Raw genomic sequence first — 17,886 nt, forward strand, 5'->3', positions numbered from 1 at the left:
TAGTCTTACAAGCTTTAGTTTAGATATTAGGTCATAGCATCTAGATTCCTTTCTGTGTTTTCCCTCTTAATAGGAGCAAAAAGGAAGAAAGTGCTGGAAATCATAGAAGGGAATGGCAAATTATTATCTGGATTTTTTTGTTGCTTGTGAATGAAACAGGTTGATTGCGTTAAGAAAACAGTGTGATTGTTGACAGCGTGATGAAATATTAACATGTTCTGTTAAAATGCAAGGAGAAGTCACAGTTGGCAAAAGAACTGTGATTTCCTGCTAGCCTGTCTATAAGACCTGTGAACAGAAGCGAGCAGCACCTAACTGACCTTGATTGATCTCAAGAAAGCCAAGCAGGATCAGGACTTTCAAGAGAAGCAATCTATCCTACTCTATACAATCTATTGATGCATTATTGTAATACAAATTTGTAATTGCTCATGATTCACTTGTCCTGTGAATAAATGAGAAATATAATTTGTTTATTTTTAAGTGCTTTTGTGGCACTCTGGTAAAATAAAAAAGATAACCAGTTCACAAAACTCTGAACTGAGGAACTAGAGGAAGAATAAGAAAGTGTGCAGTAACAATAATAAATAATAAAAACAATGATAAGTGTATTAACCAGTTCTCCATCTCTAAGACCTTCACAAAAGAACTGGTAAGAGGCAATTAAAACTCTTAATTTTGTCATTTTGAGATGCTGACAGCAACATTTTAAAGGATGTTTGCCTATCACCAAAATAGAACAAATTTTTTAACACCTTTAATCTGTCAAAGTTATGTAAATCAGAGTACACCATATAGTCATATTCTGCTTGGTTATAGACTGATTGACCTATCTTTGTCAGTAGAGTTTGAAAATTGTTCGCTTGAGCTCTTTTAATTTCTGGAATTTGTGTTGTTTGTAAACAAAAAACAAAAAAACGAGGACCACCACTCAAGGTCTAATTTCAAACTCTTAGTTCAAATATTAGAAACCCAAAACTTTAGTTTATCAAAACTGGAAGGATCCAAGGGCTTTTCCTGGTTTTCTCTGAGTTTTCTCAATTTTAGTTGTAAAGCAGAACCAGTTTTCTAAACCTCAACATAATGGACTTCTGATGCAATGTACTTTATTTGCATGATAATTATATCATTGCACAGGATGTAATAAAATATTTGCATAATGACAACATTATACAGGTGGTGCAGTTATGCAAATGATGTGTATTGCATCGTGTGTTATAATTGTATCAGTATGCAGATAATGTTATACATGACATTTTATTGGAACTAAAATTGTACATTCATCTGTTAAAACAAGATCTCACTGTGTAATTAAAAGCAAGAGATAAATAAAAATGATCCCATTAGGAATAAGGAAATCTTTGCTGCAATATCCCCAGTAATTCAATTCTATTTTCTTCCCGTATACTTTTAAAACAACAGAATACCTTTGATGATGCAATGGGCATTAAAAGGAAGTATTATAATAGATTCTGAGGGAAAAGGTATAAATATCAGTTGCAAATTAAATCAATAAAGGGCTCTGGCATTGTAGTCTGCAGACTAATCTTAGTTTTCTGAAGTTTCCACAATAATGATGTAGCTCTTTGAGTTTTTGTTTTGTTTTGTTTGCTTAGTTTTTTTAGAAACCAAGGCTTCCATATAGGAAGAGTAAAATTAAATTGCTGTATGTGGAATGTTTTCAGAGAAATTGGTAGGAGACAGATTACACAGGTTATAAAAGGACCAATGTAAAGAAACAGCGTCATTTGATGAATCTTAACTGGCTATAAATTTCAGAAGTACAATCTCCTTCAGGATCAAGTTCTCATTTTGGCTATGATTGGAGATTTCCCCCAAAGGGAGGTGATTAAAAGGATTATAAAATATAGCTGTCCAATGCCTTTAACCAGGTAAGTCCAACTGAAAGGCTAATGTCAAAGAAAGGACAAAAGAAAGGCATTTTTATAACATAAGGTAGTTACGTTATAAATATGCCTTTACAAATATACCTTTATATTGTTATATTGTAGCTACTTCAGTATATAGTGGAAGAGAGAAACAGGGCTTTCCAGAATACAACCAGGACCAGATATTTTGTTATTAGCAGATCAGGAACAGGAATGCAAATGTATGTGAGAGAAAAAGCCTTAAATTCTCACTATAGCAATAGCACTTAGACTTATATACTGCTTCACAGTCCTCTCTAAGCGGTTTACAGAGTCAGTAATATGCCCCCAACAATCATTTTACCGGCCTCGGAAGGATAGAAGGCTGAGTCAATCTTGAGCTGGTGAGATTCGAACTGGCGAACTGCCGTTAGTCAGCAGTCAGCAGAATTAGCCTGAAATACTGCATTCTAACCACTGCGCCACTACGGCTCCATCCAAATCACAGCAAAATATCCTAAGGAGGGGAAGCCTTTCTGTGTTTGCGTGGAGCTCATGATCACCACTCAGAATTGCATGTTGTGCCTGAGGCTAAAAATGTTGCCCACAGCTCAGGTTTCAATTAATCAAAATTAATTCTCCAAAGTCTAGAGTGAGAAAGTGCACTTTACAGTGCAAAAACGAAAGAATCAGACACTTTGAATAGTTTGTAACTATTTCATCAAACCTCAAATAAGAGCAATAGGGTGAACCTAGCATATAAAATGGGCGTTGGTTCTTACCTGATACGCCTCTTCTCGTGGAACTGCGTAGAGCATCCAGAGAGTGGGAGGTGCTTCAGTCCTTCCTTCTCACAGGCTGAGTTATAATTGAAGAACGCTCCTCCTTCCTCCACGTGGCTCCTCCATGCGTTCTCCCAGTTTCACGAAGACGAGAGGACAACCATAATCCTCTAACTGAACTAGTAAACAACTCAAGTATATACAATAACGATCATTGGCGAAAAACAGAATTCCTACCAGACGGACCAAGAAGGGTGGGGCTGGATGCTCCACGCAGTTCCACGAGAAGAGGCGTATCAGGTAAGAACCAACGCCCATTCTCCGTAGAACTGCTGCGAGCATCCAGAGAGTGGGACATACCAAAGCATGTTTGTCCTACGGGCGGGACTCCATCTGGATCGGAATCTCCTTAGGATCCCCAACCACTTGCTGTAGGACTCGCCTGCCAAGGACGCTTCAGCCGAAGCGAAAGTGTCAATCTTATAGTGGCGTATGAAAGGTGACGGAGAGGCCCAAGTGGCCGCCCGGCAAATGTCAAGAAGCGAGGCTTGAGTAGCCCAAGCTACTGATGTAGCTGCGCTCCTGGTGGAATGAGCCGTTATCCCACTGGGGATTGGAAGAGCTTGAACTGAATAGGCCTTGGAAATGGTCGCCCTAATCCACCGGCCTACCGTGGATGGTGGTACCTTTTGACCCAGCGTTTTAGGCTGAAATGACAAAAACAGGGACTCCGATCTCCTGATGGATTGCGTGCGACATATGTAAATACGCAACGCCCTTCGAACATCGAGGTGTGCCATTGCCTCTCCCTATCATGCAGAGGCTTTGGACAAAAATTAGGTAGGACCAACTCCTGCGCCCTGTGAAAAGCAGAATTGATTTTTGGTAAAAGGAGGGGTCTGGTCTCAAGACCACGCGATCAGAATGAAAAATGCACAAGTCCTTCCTCACGGATAGAGCTGCAATTTCAGATATCCTTCTAGCTGAGGTGATCGCTACAAGAAAGACCACCTTAAAGGTGAGAAACTGGAGTGGTACCTCCTGAGAGGTTCAAAGGGAGGCCTAGTCAAGGCCAGGAGAACTTTGTTAAGGTCCCATGTTGGATATCTATGCACTACCGGCGGGCGCAAATTAGAAGCCCCTTTTAAAAAGGCCTTAATGCGAGGGTGGTGGGAAAGAGAGCTGAAGGAGCCGCCAGTCACCACCGTTGAGAGGGCGCGACCTGTCTTCTCAACGTGTTGGGAGAGAGACCTTCATTTAGGCCATCCTGTAAAAGGCTAGAATTTGTGCTATAGAAGGAGAGCGAGGATTGACAGAGGATTTTCGGCACCACTTACAGAAGCTGTTCCAAGTTGAATCATAAATTCGAGTAGTGGAAGGCCTCCTGGCAGCCAGAATGGTATCTATGACCTGGGTAGACAAGCCTTCTTCAATCATCGCTTTCCGCTCAACCTCCAGACGGCTAGCTGCAGCCACTGTGGTTCTGGATGAAGCAGAGGTCCCTGTGACAGGGAGATCTGGTCCAGCGGGATCCTCCACGGCGGAACCACCGATAGACCGTGAAGATCCGCAAACCACGGCCTCCTGGGCCAATATGGGGCCACTAGTAGGATCTCCGCCCTCTCGAACAGCAACTTCCGAATTACCCTGGGGATCAGCGGAAGCGGAGGGAAGGCGTACAGGAGGCCGGGAGGCCACGGGCAACGCAGGGCGTCGTGGTTCTCTGCCCCGTGGGAAGGGAACCGAGAGAAGAACCTTGGTGTCTGCGTGTTGAGCGGCGAGGCAAAGAGGTCTACCAGAGGAGACCCGAACCTGTCTGCTGCTTCCCTGAACAACCGCGGATGCAGGCGCCACTCTGCTGGGTCCAACGTGGCCCTGCTCAGCCAGTCTGCCTGGACGTTGGAGACCCCGGAAATGTGCTCTGCCCTGATGGAGGAAAGATGCGTCTCTGCCCATCGACATAGTCGTTGGCTTCTCTCATGAGGATGATGGAGTGGGTGCCTCCCTGACGGTTGATATGGGCTTTGGTGGTGGTGTTGTCCGTAAGGACCAGAATGTGGTGCCTTCTCACCTGAGGAGCGAAAGCTCGCAGGGCTAGGTATACCGCATGAAGCTCCAACCAGTTGATGTTGTGTCGTCGTTCGAAGGAGACCAAACTCCCTGGGCTGACAGAGACTGCAGATGGGCCCCCATCCGGAAAGGCTTGCGTCTGTCGTAAGAGTGACCCTTTGGGGCTCCTTGAATAGATGACCTCTGTTGGTAGAAGGTCGAGTCCACCAAAGAAGGGATGAGAGAACCCTTGGAGGTATCCTTACCACTCGACTTGATGTGCTCCTTCCCGAGCGCTGGTACGGCAGAAGGAACCACTGCAAGGATCTGGAATGCAAACGAGCCCATGGGATAATAGAAATGCAGGAAACAAGTTTCCCCAGAAGCTTGGATAAACTGAGCAAGGACGCTTTACCAGTTCGCCTGATAGTCCGGATAGCAGTATGAATACTATGAAGCCTCTCCTGGGAGAGGAAGACCTTACCTTAACAGAGTCAATTACAGCTCCTAGGTGAGCTATGCGGGTGGAAGGGCTAAGTTGGCTCTTCTCCCAATTCACTAAAAACCCGTGATCTTGTAGCACTGAAAGGGTAACACTAGTATCCCTCTCGGCCTGCTGTCGGGAAGGGGATACGATAAGGATATCGTCGAGGTAACAATGGATGCGGATGGGAACCTGTCTAAGATGGGCCGCCAGAGCTGCCAGCACCTTCGTGAAAGACCTCGGGGCTGAAACAAGGCCGAAAGGAGGGCCACATACTGGAAATGTTGGTTATTATAACAGAATCTCAAATACTTTGAGTATGAGGGATGAATGGGAATATGGAGGTATGCCTCCGACAGGTCAACTGACGTGAGCCAGTCCCCTTCCCTGATACCCTGTAAAATAGACTGTAGAGTCTGCATCTTGAACTTCTGGCGCCTGACAAAGCGATTAAGTCGCTTGAGATCTAAAATAGGTCTCCAACCCCTGAATGTTTAGGCACCAAGAACAAGAGAGAATAAAAACCTCTTCCCGTTGAGAGGATGGGACAGGTTGGATGGCCCTAATGTCAGCCAGATGTTTAATGGCGGAATCCATAAGAGCCCGCTTTGTAGGATCCCTAGAGACAGGTGAAATCCTGAAATGTTCAGGGGGGGAGGAATTGTAGAACGAGTCCAAAACGCACGGAACTCCTCACCCAGGCATCCGAAGTGGACCTCTCCCAGAGGTCTGCAAAATGCCTGAGACGACCGCCTATGGGGAGAAGGTCTGAGGCCCTATCTGGGCGGCGGGAGGCCCTGTGACCGGAGCCTCTAAAGGATCTCCTAAAGCTGCCTCCTCTTCGGCTCCTGTCTCCTGTATCACTTGGTCGTGGTAGGATGACCGAAACGACGGGAACCCTGGAATCTAGGGGAGAATGACGACTGGTATGGGGGCGAAAGGGCCCCTCCGAAAGGGCTGGGACCCTCTAGACTCCTGCTCTGCTGAAAAGCGAAGGAAGAAACTCTTCTTACTTGAGTTTCCAAAAGCAAGGGTTCAAGGGCAGGCCCGAACAGCTTCCCTTCTGCCAAGGGGCTGAAGCCAACTTGATTTATTTTTAACATCGGCCTGCCAATGCCAAGCCAAAGTAATCTCCTAGCTGTAACATGGGAGGAGATGGCTCGTGAAGCGAACTTAACCGAATGAAAGGTGGCATCAGCCGCGAACTCCGCCGCTGCTGTGATTTTTGCAATATCCTGATGGGCCCTGGTATTAGTCGGGGATATGCTGCTTGAGCTGCCTGAGCCACTTGATGGAGGAACGGGTGAAAAAGGAGGCGGCCGTGGCCGACCTGATGGCCCAGGCATCGGACTGGTGAGCTCGCCGAAGAGCCATCTCCGCCCGCTTGTCCTCTGGCTTCAGCGCCCCAACGCATCCGTAGGGTTGGAAGAGGAGGTCAGCCTCACAATTGGATCGTCTACCTCCGGGGTGTCTAACATAGAAGAGAATGCTGGGTCCAGATTAAACATCCTCTTATCCTGACTAGAGGGGCGGTGTAGGACCCACCGAGGCCAACTGCCTCGCAACCAAGTCTGAGAAGATTGGGGGGGCGGAATAACTTCTGCTTCCACAATCGGTTGCCTGAACATGAGGTCATCTGGATCCTCCGAAGTCGATGGCGGTGGATCAGAAGGAGATTGAGAGGCCAGGCCTGAACTATTCTTAGCCTTAAATAATAAGGACTTAAATAACTGGGGTTTAAAGAGGCCCACAACCGTCGGTTGTTCGGGAGAAATGCCCTCGTCCTCTGACATTTCCCCTCCATAGGGTCCCCGAGAAGGAAATCAGAATACTGCGAGGACCCCTCTCAGAGCCTTCCTCCTCCCCCGAAGGGCTCAAAGCCCATTTCCTCCTGTTCCTGCGAGACCTCCTGAGGCTCCTCCCCTCCTGGGGATGGGGCATCCGTATGAGAAGGTACCTGACCCTGCTGGGGCGCCTGCCCGGAGAGAGATCGACCAGATAAAGATTCAACGTCGGAAGTCCTCCCTCGAGAACCAGGTCTGGATAGCTGCTGCATTCCATCAGCTATACCCTGACGGATAGCAAGTGCATCCATTCCCTGATACTATCAGGGATGATGGTTGACGGCGGCTCCTCAGGGCGAGACCTGCAGCGGTTGGCGTGAAGGTCGCCTCTGGAGTACGGGATGGCTGGCGGCTCCGGGTGGATGTACTGCACCTGGAGGGGGAAGAACGACTCGGCAGGGGAGGGGGATGGGCAGAGGTAGAAGGTGGGGTAGTTATAGTGTGCAGTTCTTTAGATCGTTTACTGAACTCCTTTTCCAGAGCTTTGTGACGCCTTAAGGCGTCCTTTTGGGAAGCACTGGAGGAGTCCTTGTCCCTCTTCTACGAAGATAGTGCGTCTTCGATTTGGCCTTCAGGGAAGAGCCAGTTGGATTGTTCTCTGCCATGGTATCAAGGAAAAAAACCTTACAACAAATATGGCGGTTGGCACGCCTAGGAGTTCGGCTTACAAACGCAAACCGGTTTTCCCAAATCAGATCACGTCCCCCTTTGAATAAAAATTTTTTTTATTATTTTTTATTTTTTATTTTTTTATTTTATTTATTTATTTATTTATTTATTTGAATTTGTTTTTTAAAACACCAAGTACTAAAAAACACAAGGAGAAAACTATCCAAAAATATCTACACAAAAGCTTGCTGGAATATATTATAAAATAACTAATAATAATAATTTCTTTTCTCCTTTTTTTTTTTTTTTTTTTTTAAGGGCGGGGCCCAAGGACAGGGCCAAATAGGCACAAGGAGAAAATAATAATAAAAATTATTAAATACAAATCCAAATGAGCCGAATGAACGCAGAGGCCAAAAAATAAGGGAAGCAAAATAAGTATAATAGGTAGGCCTCTTTAGGCAGCCTCCCAACACAATGGGAAGTACGTGCCCGCGCCTCTGAACAAGCTGATTGATACAGACAGAAAAAGCCAACAAGAAAAAACCTCTAAAGGAAAGACAGCAGGGCCGGAACCACAGTGTCCTCCAATAAAAGGGGCTCCACGCGGCCTGACGGTCCCGCTTAGGGCCTCAATCCACACAGCTTAAATCCAAAAACAAAAATTACACACAGCCAGGAAAAATATTATTTAAAATAAAACAAAATGGCGCCGGCCACGAGGCGGTTCCAAAATGGCCGCCCGGCACACGCGAGGCAATCAGAGGCGCACCAGCCCTATTCGCTTACCAGGCAATCAGGAACAACGAAAAGCCAGGGCTGGGAGAGGAAGCGTTGCTTCCTCTAAAGCGTTCTAGGGGGGAATGATAATAGTGCAATAAATCAAGGCACGGAGACAAGCGGCTGGATAAAGGCACGCTCGGAAATGCAGAGAAAGAGAAGAGGGGTGGGGGGGCAGTAAAGCTCCGAGCCCTTAAACCCCTTCCTACAGGCAAAAAACGCCTCACCAATTAAATTTAAGAGCACACTATCAACGCAGGGACAAGGAGGAAAGGAATAAAGGCAAACCTGAACACTTAGAAGCAAAAAACTCTGAAAAACGGCCAAGGAACAAGAGATCGCTGCCTGCTTTCTCGAAGGCTGAGTGAAAACTGGGAGAACGCATGGAGGAGCCACGTGGAGGAAGGAGGAGCGTTCTTCAATTATAACTCAGCCTGTGAGAAGGAAGGACTGAAGCACCTCCCACTCTCTGGATGCTCGCAGCAGTTCTACGGAGAATAAAAACAATTTTATGTCTGCGCCACTGACAATTTTATGTCTGTGCCACTCTTATTGCACATACCTGCACATACATACTTCCCATATTTTTGTATAAGCAATCAGTGGAATTCTGAAATAAGTTCCAATTCAGGTGCTTGTTTACAAAGAACATTTATTTTATTTATTAAATTTATATGTCACCCATTTCACTAACCATATGCAATTAATAGTAACTTTGTACATGTGTACACTTGCCTGCTTACTGCCTTCACATAACACACTACACCATAAACCAGCCAACCATACTTTAGCTCAGCATGTTGTTTAATTGCAGGGCATATTTTTCACTCATGATTTAATATGTCATATGAAGCCAGAAATCAGGCAGACTACAGCTGACCGTGGGGAATGTATTGTGGGCTTGCACAACCTAGCAATTGAGAAACTCCTAGTTCAACTCAAATGGGAAGATTTCAATGCCCCCATCACTTTAAGCTTTCTGTGAGATCTTAAGCTCATCTCACAGATTTATTGTAAGAGAGAGGCACCACCTTTGCTGCTTTGATCTGTTTGAAATAGAAACGAGATCAGTCAGATAACTCTGTACATGACTGAAAACTCTTGCGTGCATGTTCTACTTTACTGCTTACAGATATATGCTTTTTGTAAAGGGAAAACATGGAAACAGACCAAATGCTGGCTCACCCTAAAAATGGTTCTGTCATTAGCTCTTGGAAAGGTAGCGGAGGACTGAGCTGCTGGTTGCTAAGAGCCCTTCTAATTATTTGCTGATGGTCCAGAGTCATTTTCCTTTGTAACCAAAGGGAGATGAATTATTAAAAGCAACTGGCAATGTCAGATGGAATTGTTTACATAGGGAAAGGAAGCAAAGGGAGGAGGGGGTAAGGAACTGCACTCTCAGACACAATGAAGGTAGGAATGTAGCTCAGCTGGGCAGCCATCTGGCCTTAGTTTTTCTTTGCTTCCCCAAACACAGGAGGAAACCCATAATGTCTTTAACTTACTCCCGGCCATTGTCTTTTTAGATAGGTTTAGAGGCTTCGAAACCAAAAAAAAGGCCAGTACTGAAAGCAAACCCTGCCTGGCTGCTGCCCTGCTGCAGAATAATAATACTAAATACACAATGTAATTGGAGTGTTCTAGCAGTGGGTGTCACAAGGAACAAGAGATTTCCACCACTACCCACAAATGTTTACTTTGTAAGGGATGGTAAGATGCAGCAAGACAAGTTACACTGGATTCTTACAAAGAACAAAGCTGGAGCCTGGTCACCTTTGGTCTGCTAGAATTACTTATTCAGTTTTGTGTTTCTTTTTTATAATGACACAGACTGATTACTATACAATGGGAAGAGTCGACCCTAGTGTCTGGAACAAAGCCTGAATCGTGGGATGACCCTTGTTGGTATGTATCGTGAGTCTACTGTCCAAAAAAGGTAAAAAGTTACTTTGTAAAACTTGTTGGAACATAAAGGAGGAAGTGATCTCTGCCGCTGGGAGAACCTTCATTCTCAAGAATAACTGTCCCAAGTGTGGTGCTTTCTAGATGGGTGATTATTACACTTGCTGCCATTCTCAATCAGTCAGGGTGGGAGAAGTGTGCGTTATCATCCAGTGCATTTGGAAAGTATTAGATATATTTTGGGGGGGGGGGGGTCTAATTTAGGAGCAGATGAAAGAATGAATGAATGATTTTGCTGACTTTGTAATAATGGCTTTGAATGAACTGAAAGTGGACACTTCCATCTGTTGGAAGCTAGGTTGAGTTGTAGGAACCATCAGAAGCAAACCAAACCGGTTTACATCTGTTTGTGCCAAGGGCATTGAAATACTACAAGTGTCACTTAGGAAAAAAAATCCTGGTAAGTAAGGACATCTCTTTGGAATGATCTGGGAAGATAAGCCAACATATGTTACTCTCAGGTAAAATAACTGTGTGTGAATGCCCAAATCTTAGTGCCCCCAGGCTGGCATTTTACTGGATAGGATACAGGATGTAATCATGCCTGCTGGCTCCATCCCCAGTGTCTCCAGCTTCCTGTTTTGAATGGGGTCCCTTCTTAGATGGGATTTGTATTTGCTTTTAGCACAAGTAGAAGACAACTTTCTCAACATTGGAGAAAGGGAAACATTAAACTAAACATATAAGACCACATGTGGAATTCTGCATCCAGTTTTGGCCACCACATTATAAAAGAAATGTTGAGACTCTAGAAAGAATGCAGAGAAGAGCAACAAAAATGATTAGGGCCCCGAAGGCTAAAACATACAATGAACAGTTGCAGGAATTGGGTATGGCTACTCTAGTAAAAAGAAGAACTAGGGGGTAACATGATAGCAGTGTTCCAATATTTGAGTGGCTATCACAGAGAAGCACCAGAAGGCAAGACAAGAAAGAATGGATGGAAACGAACATTGGAAAGAAGCAGCCTAGAACTCAGGAAAAATTTGCTGACATTTAGAACAATCAACCAGTGGAACAGTGTCCCTTCAGAAGTTGTGGGTGCTCCATCACTGGAGGCTTTTAAGAAAAGACTAGATAGCCACTTGTCTGAAATGGTATAGGGTCTCCTGCTTGAGGTGGAGGATGGACTAGAAGACCTCCAAGGTCCCTTCCAATTCTGTTATTCTATATTTTGAGATTGCCCAGAGCAGGGAAAGTGTACCCCAAGTGTTATATCTCTTTGGACTTAGTGATAGGATAAACGCCTGACGAGGAAAAAAGGAAGAATGGAGGAAGAGATGGATTACACACTCCATTGTTTTGAATTGTATGTGTTTAGAGATATAGGACTATCCGATCAATTGGGGGATTGTGTTTCTAGTGCTTACTGCCATTAAAAGGTTTCCTAATCATTGGGAGGTTGGCAGAGAGTCAGCTAAATTTCTTACAATTGCCTTTTAGACCACCTTATTTGAGGGAGTTGGGGCATACTAGACTAAAACCCGAATGGAGAGGATGGCATACCATTAGCTGGAAGCTAAAATCATTTTGAAATATCAGATGCCTTAAGACAGGGTAACCAAGGTCAGAGCAAGTCTGTTGCTTGCTGCCATCTTTATCGGCCGTATCCGGAAGCACCCCCCAACTCAAAAGCTGGCATAAAGCTCCGGTGTTCCAACATTTACAGAAGCCCGCCTTTCAAGCCCCAGCGACCGGTCGCGGGCGCCGCTGATGCCGCGGCGCTCGCGACGGCCGGGCCGCGGCGTAAGGCTTGCCACCCCCATGCTTGCTTCCACTTATCGGCTGTTATTGGTAAATAAAAGATCATTGCATAGAAGCATGTTTCCAGTGTATTCCCTTTACAAAGGCAGCCCAAGCCCAATGAAGCTGCCCTTATAATTTCTCATCTCGCAGCAAAGTAGTGTACATAATACATATTTCTTTTTAAAGATTTCTCTGGAGTCCCACATGTTGATCCCGTCCTTTATCAAACTAACATTTGCAATTCTCTGGACTAGATTTACCCAACCTATATCTTTTAGTAGGCTTTGGACCACAATTCTCAAATTCCTGTCCAATATGGTAAATCCACTGGTGCTCCATCTCCACAAGGCTCAGTGCCAATTCTTAATTCACCCACTTTACTACATGCCTCTAGCTGACTGACCCATTAATATATCACAATGTAATGTTTTTCCTCATGTTTCTTTGATAATGTCTTAAACGTATACAAATCCTTTTAATGTCAATGTATATAACAGAAGCAATTAAAATAATAGAGCTGCAACGGGCCATTTAGACCATCAATGTTCAGTGCAACAGTCCAAATTAAAGTTTCCCCCATAGATGGCTGTCTAATAAAAGTCAGCCACTGCCTGTCTTGATAAATTGGTTTATATCATGAATAAACACAATGTTATCTTTGTGGTGTTTCACTTGTTTTTCAATTTCCCTAACTTAACGTTTTTTCTGTTAAGCTCTGCAATATGAATGTGTTTTAATTTTTAATTTTAAAGATCCAACCTTTCCTAAAAAGTGAACTGAAAAGGCAACTTATCAAAAATAGCAAAGACAAAAGATGTGGGAAAATAAGTTTATAAATCCAGCCAGCTAACAAAACATCGCAAAACTGCAATCTTAATTAGAAGCCCCCCAAAAATCAAAATCAAAATTAATATTAGTCACTTTGAAAATTCAAACAGAAAGACAACCTAAACAGCACTGTGGTTCAAAGTGCTTTTTTCCCTTATATCTTTCTTTTTTCTTTCTTTTGTAGGATGAAATGCCATTAAAGCGAGCACAGAGATTTCTGGGGATGTTGATTCCAAATCCTGAAGTACTGATAGTAAAGAGGATCTCTCCTAATCTCCACCTTCAGTTCTTCAAATATTGATGGGGTAGGTCTACTTGTAATTTTAATAAGTGGCTGTCATCATTGCCCTGGGTTCTTCCTTTGAGAAGAATGAGATGTCAGGATGAAGATGAGAAACCCTCGTTGCAGGGGGTAGAGGCTGAAGCAGAATCAAGTATATCGGGTATATCTTTAGACATTGGTCTGAAGTCCTAAGTAGGGAGTAGGGAGTCCTGCTAGCTCACTTCTATGATCCACAGCTTTTGAGCTCTTAAGTATTGCTGGGGAAAAGATTAATGGAAAAAGAGTGCCAGGTCAGGCTCCCCTGAGAAAAGCAGACACCTTGGGAATCCAAATCACAGTGACTTACAGCTGAACCTGGGATGAGCCAGTTTCTGGATACTATATAAGGGGATATCAGAGGATGATACATTTGCTGAAAACAGCATTCTTTTTAATTGCCCTTCCACTTTCACAACTGGGATCAAGGACCATGAAATGTTCTTAGGCATATTTACTTTCATTTGGACTTCTGGAGTCTAATCTTCTTAGAATAATATATCTTGGCTTTAGCATCAAAAGATAGTGTTAACATACTTCCTGACAAATCTATAGGCTGGTTTAGCAAGGATCTGGATGTCCTCTGCCCTCAATCTCTATATCTCTGTATGACGCAGCAGAGAGCAAGCTTATGGAGGGGTAAACGTATCCTCAGATATGAAAGTCTTCTTTGAGAGGTCATTTCCAGCCTCAGAAGCCTAGTTTCTCTCTCTCCCCCTAAATCCACTTTTAGCAGAACTCCCTCTGATTTACAGATGGACAACATGATCATGGCCACATCTTCACCAGAAGATACGAGTTCCGTCTCTCTGAATGTTCTCACGTATCTGGATACTCTGACCAACAGTACAGAGGAGCAATGCTTCAGCGCCCGTTCCCACAGCACTGTTTTGCAAGGGCTGCCGTTTGGCGGTGTGCCCACTGTACTTGCTCTCAACTTCCTCCTTTGGATGGTGAGTGAGAAAATAAAAAATGATCTTCCTTTATTATCTGTTCATAAATCACCATAATTGTATATCCTTACATCCAACACAGGGGAATGTGATATGACAGTTTTCTCCTTCATTCCCTGATATAATTCTCACTGGTTGCTTCCTTATATGTTTCTTGAACTCTTGAGAGAGAAAAAATCCACCAATGCAAAGAGAGATATTTTCCCCTAAATTGGGGGTCGCCAAACTTGGCAACTTTAAGACTTGTGGACTTCAACTCCAAGAATTCTTCAGCCAGCAAAGTCCACAAGTCTTAAAGTTGCCAAGTTTGGAGACCTCTACCTTAAATATTAAAGCTATGGCAAACACATCATATGGCCTTTAGTCAGAGGGGTGTGACTTCATATTGGTACTGAATAGGAATAACCCCATTCAATCAATCAGGTGACAGCAAACTTCCCCCCTGCAACGTTGCTTCTGGCATTCACCCAGCCAGTGTTCCACACAGGCCAGGAAGGCCTGAAACCAGACATCCAGTATATATATATATATTTCGTGTAGACCAGGGGTGACAAACTTGCATTGTCACGGCGTCATCACGTGACGTATCGAGACTTTTCCCCCCTTCGCTAAACTGGGCGGGGGACATGGCCAGTCCATGATGCATCTGGCCTGAGGGCCATGAGTTTGGCAGCCCTAATCTAGAGCAGCGGTCCCCAATCTTTCCACCTTGAGCCCCAGCCCAGAGAAGGGGGGGCGTGTGAGTGGTATGCACACAGCTCCATTAGTGTAAGCAGTGGTCGTGCATGTCCTCCACTCACGTGGATAGAGTTTCATGCTTGAGCAGCGGGCACTTGCACTCATGCATGAAGCTCTACTTGTGCAAGCAGAGGGCCCACTTGTGCAAGTGGAGGACACACAAGCAGAGGGCACTTGTTCTGGCACATGAAGCTCCACTCGCGTGAATGGTGAGGGCTGATTCACGCAAGTGCTTTCTCATCGCTCTCATCGCTCGGTTTGAAACAGGCCATGGGCCGGTAGTGGGCCGCAGTCCAGGGATTGGAGACTCCTGATCTAGAGACCACCTCAACAAACTAGCAGGAGAATTCGTAATTTCTTGTTCATCTTTACTTTGAATTGTTTTGCACTTTTTCTGCAGCTTAACTCAAGTTCAGAATTCAACTGAGAGGCACATTTGTATCTTAGTGTGAATTCCCTATATATTCATGCTATGCAAGACAGAATTAGCATATACAATTCCTACATGTTTATTTTTCCATCTTTAATTTATATTGGCAGGTGTATGCAACATATCTAACGAGATCAGTTAAAAACTTAATGGATGCATTTATACCACACGTTAAGCCTCATTAAGGTTAACCTTAGTAAGTTTCTTTGGTGGTGACATGGTTAACAAGTCATATGAATGCAGCCTGGTTACAATTCAGTCAGTTCTGCAAACCCAGAAAGCGATTCAAAAACCAAGTTTTAGTATTTTAAGTGAGCTCTGAAAATCTATGGAAGCAAATCCCACTCTGCAGTTATTATTGTTGTTTTATCATTTATTGCAATTTCTGTCACGGGGGAAAAGGAATGAGGTATTTACTTAGTGAAGAAGATCATTAAGCTGATAGTGCTTCTCTCCAAGTGCAGGTACTTCTCTTCATCTTTTCCTGCCTTCGGAAAGCAGCTTGGGATTATGGGCGCCTTGCCTTGCTGATGGATAATGACAGGTAAAATCTAACCTTTCTAAAAGGATGAAAAAGCTGAAGGGCACAGAAAATAGGGAAATAATTTGCTCTTTACCAGACTTTTCCAGTTTAATGCCCACAGATGTGTTGTGACTGCAACTCTTAAGTATTACCTTCCACTAACAATCCAAGCATTTTGGAGGGTATCAGATTGGAGATGGCTTCCAATCCAAAATTATCAGTAGGGTGCTCTGTTTAGAATATAATGTACAAGGGCAGTATTATGAAAACCTGGCATAATAATAGAAAAAGTGTCACTAACTTTACATCAGGGGTCCCCAACCGCCGGTCCGCGGACTGGTGCAGTCCGCGAACAAGTCTTACGGGCCGCTGGTTGCTGAAAGCGCCGCCATCTTTTTTTGATAAAGTGCTTCCGGTGAGCTTTTCCGGGTACAGAAAGCTCACCGGAAGCACTTTCATCAAAAAGATGGCGCGCCGGCTTTTCAGTGAGCTTTTCCAGGTAGAAAGCCATTTCTACCCGAAAAAGCCCACCGGCGCTGGGCGGCTGCCATCTTTTTTGATGAAAAAGTGCTTCCGGTGAGGTCACCGGGAAGCACTTTTCAAATGTAGCGCCCGAGATGCAGTTGCGCGATGCCGGGTACGAACGCGGCGCCAGCTGATGCCGGTGCAGACGCGGCATAAAAAAGGTTGGGATCACTGCTCTACATGACTAGTAGACTGTGAAAAATGTTTGCAATGTCCCTTAGTTTCAGTACAAGAAAAAATAATGAAATTCCCTTAAATTTCCCTTTTAAAAGAGGAACAATCCAAAGCACCTTCCTAGCATTTGTAACATAAGACAACATCATGGAATTGTGGAATTGAAAGGGACCATGAAAACATCCATCTCTTTCTTATGTGCATGAAAACCAGTTGAATCATCCTCAAGAAGTAGCTGTTTCATCTTTTCTTTGTAGCCTCCAGAGATGGAGAAGCCACAACTTCTAAAATAGATTATTCAAAATGTTTCTATATTCCCTCAATATAGTAAAACTGCACAATTGTAAAGACAGGAACAGCAACAAAACCAGACTGTGACAATATCAAAGAACTGGCTGAAATTATACCACTGATGGAATATGGAAAAAAATATGTAACCTCTTACCTTATCCATTGATATGTGGTATTGAAAAGTTCAACTGGGATTGCCACCAGCCTAGGTTTTGAAAATTAAGATGTCTGGAGGAGTAGACTTAAAAAGCATATATTAGTAAAGATCTTAGAAGAGCAAGGTGTAAGATACGTTTGGGCAGAAGATCATATAGCTAATTGGTGAAATAAATCAGTGAACCATGAGCCAAGAAATCTCTGGTTGATAACTTGCCTCAGGAATGATTTCCCTAAATGGTAGCTATATGTTAGCCTTAATAGGCTTCCTTCTATTCCCTGTAATGTAGGAATAATCAAAACAGCTTTCTTGGAAGAAAACAAAACACTCTCTAATTCTGATCCTTTTTGAGATGTTTGTCTTCATCCTATACATCTCACAGTAATATTGCTTGTTATTGCTCTCTGAAGGTTTCCCTCCCACTGACTACTGTTGTTGTTCTTCTTTTAATCAGCCGTTTGCCTCCAAGCACATGGGACTCCTACAAGTAAATGATACAGTGGTGATAAGGGATTGGAAGGCTTGGGGAATTGAGAATTCTTGTGAAAGAAAAAAGAATCACCACTGCTTTTAAAGGAGCATTTGAGAATCTATCAATTCCACCCAGGATCAATTCGCTTTCTCCAAATCAACTGGAAAAAGTTTCTCCATCTGTATTTCAAGGAGTTCTTGGCCTTGAAACTAAAAAGATCCAGGGTCAAGACAAAATAAAATTATATCAGTGATACTTTCTCTCTTCCAAAGAAGGCAGAAGAGAAGGTGGGTGAGTGGTGGAGGCAGATTGGATTAATTTTGTTACAGATGTCAAGTAGGGTGAATCTGCT

At 43.9% G+C, this 17,886-nt stretch overlaps 1 protein-coding gene across 33 annotated transcripts in view; it reads left to right on the forward strand.

The window, feature by feature from the left end:
- The window catches only part of TMEM63C (transmembrane protein 63C), an 85,787-nt gene that overhangs the window by 32,295 nt on the left and 35,606 nt on the right, over positions 1–17,886 (forward strand). For 6 of the 33 annotated variants that reach the window (XM_087951966.1, XM_087951964.1, XM_087951968.1 and 3 more), the window contains 5 exons: positions 10,247–10,321; positions 13,137–13,257; positions 14,027–14,224; positions 15,857–15,936; positions 17,517–17,549. In XM_087951966.1, the coding sequence (XP_087808092.1) occupies positions 14,027–14,224; positions 15,857–15,936; positions 17,517–17,549 (311 nt within the window). In that variant the 5' untranslated portion in view covers positions 10,247–10,321; positions 13,137–13,257. Of the gene's footprint in view, positions 1–10,153; positions 10,353–13,136; positions 13,258–14,004; positions 14,225–15,856; positions 15,937–17,516; positions 17,550–17,886 lie in introns of those variants that run through there. The other 27 variants (XM_087951981.1, XM_087951979.1, XM_087951982.1 and 24 more) reach the window with 17 other exon arrangements.

The sequence above is a fragment of the Notechis scutatus genome, chromosome 1 (assembly GCF_049901735.1).
Source record: "Notechis scutatus isolate UNSWTSFEM ecotype Mainland chromosome 1, rNotScu1.2, whole genome shotgun sequence".
Taxonomy (NCBI): domain Eukaryota; kingdom Metazoa; phylum Chordata; class Lepidosauria; order Squamata; family Elapidae; genus Notechis; species Notechis scutatus.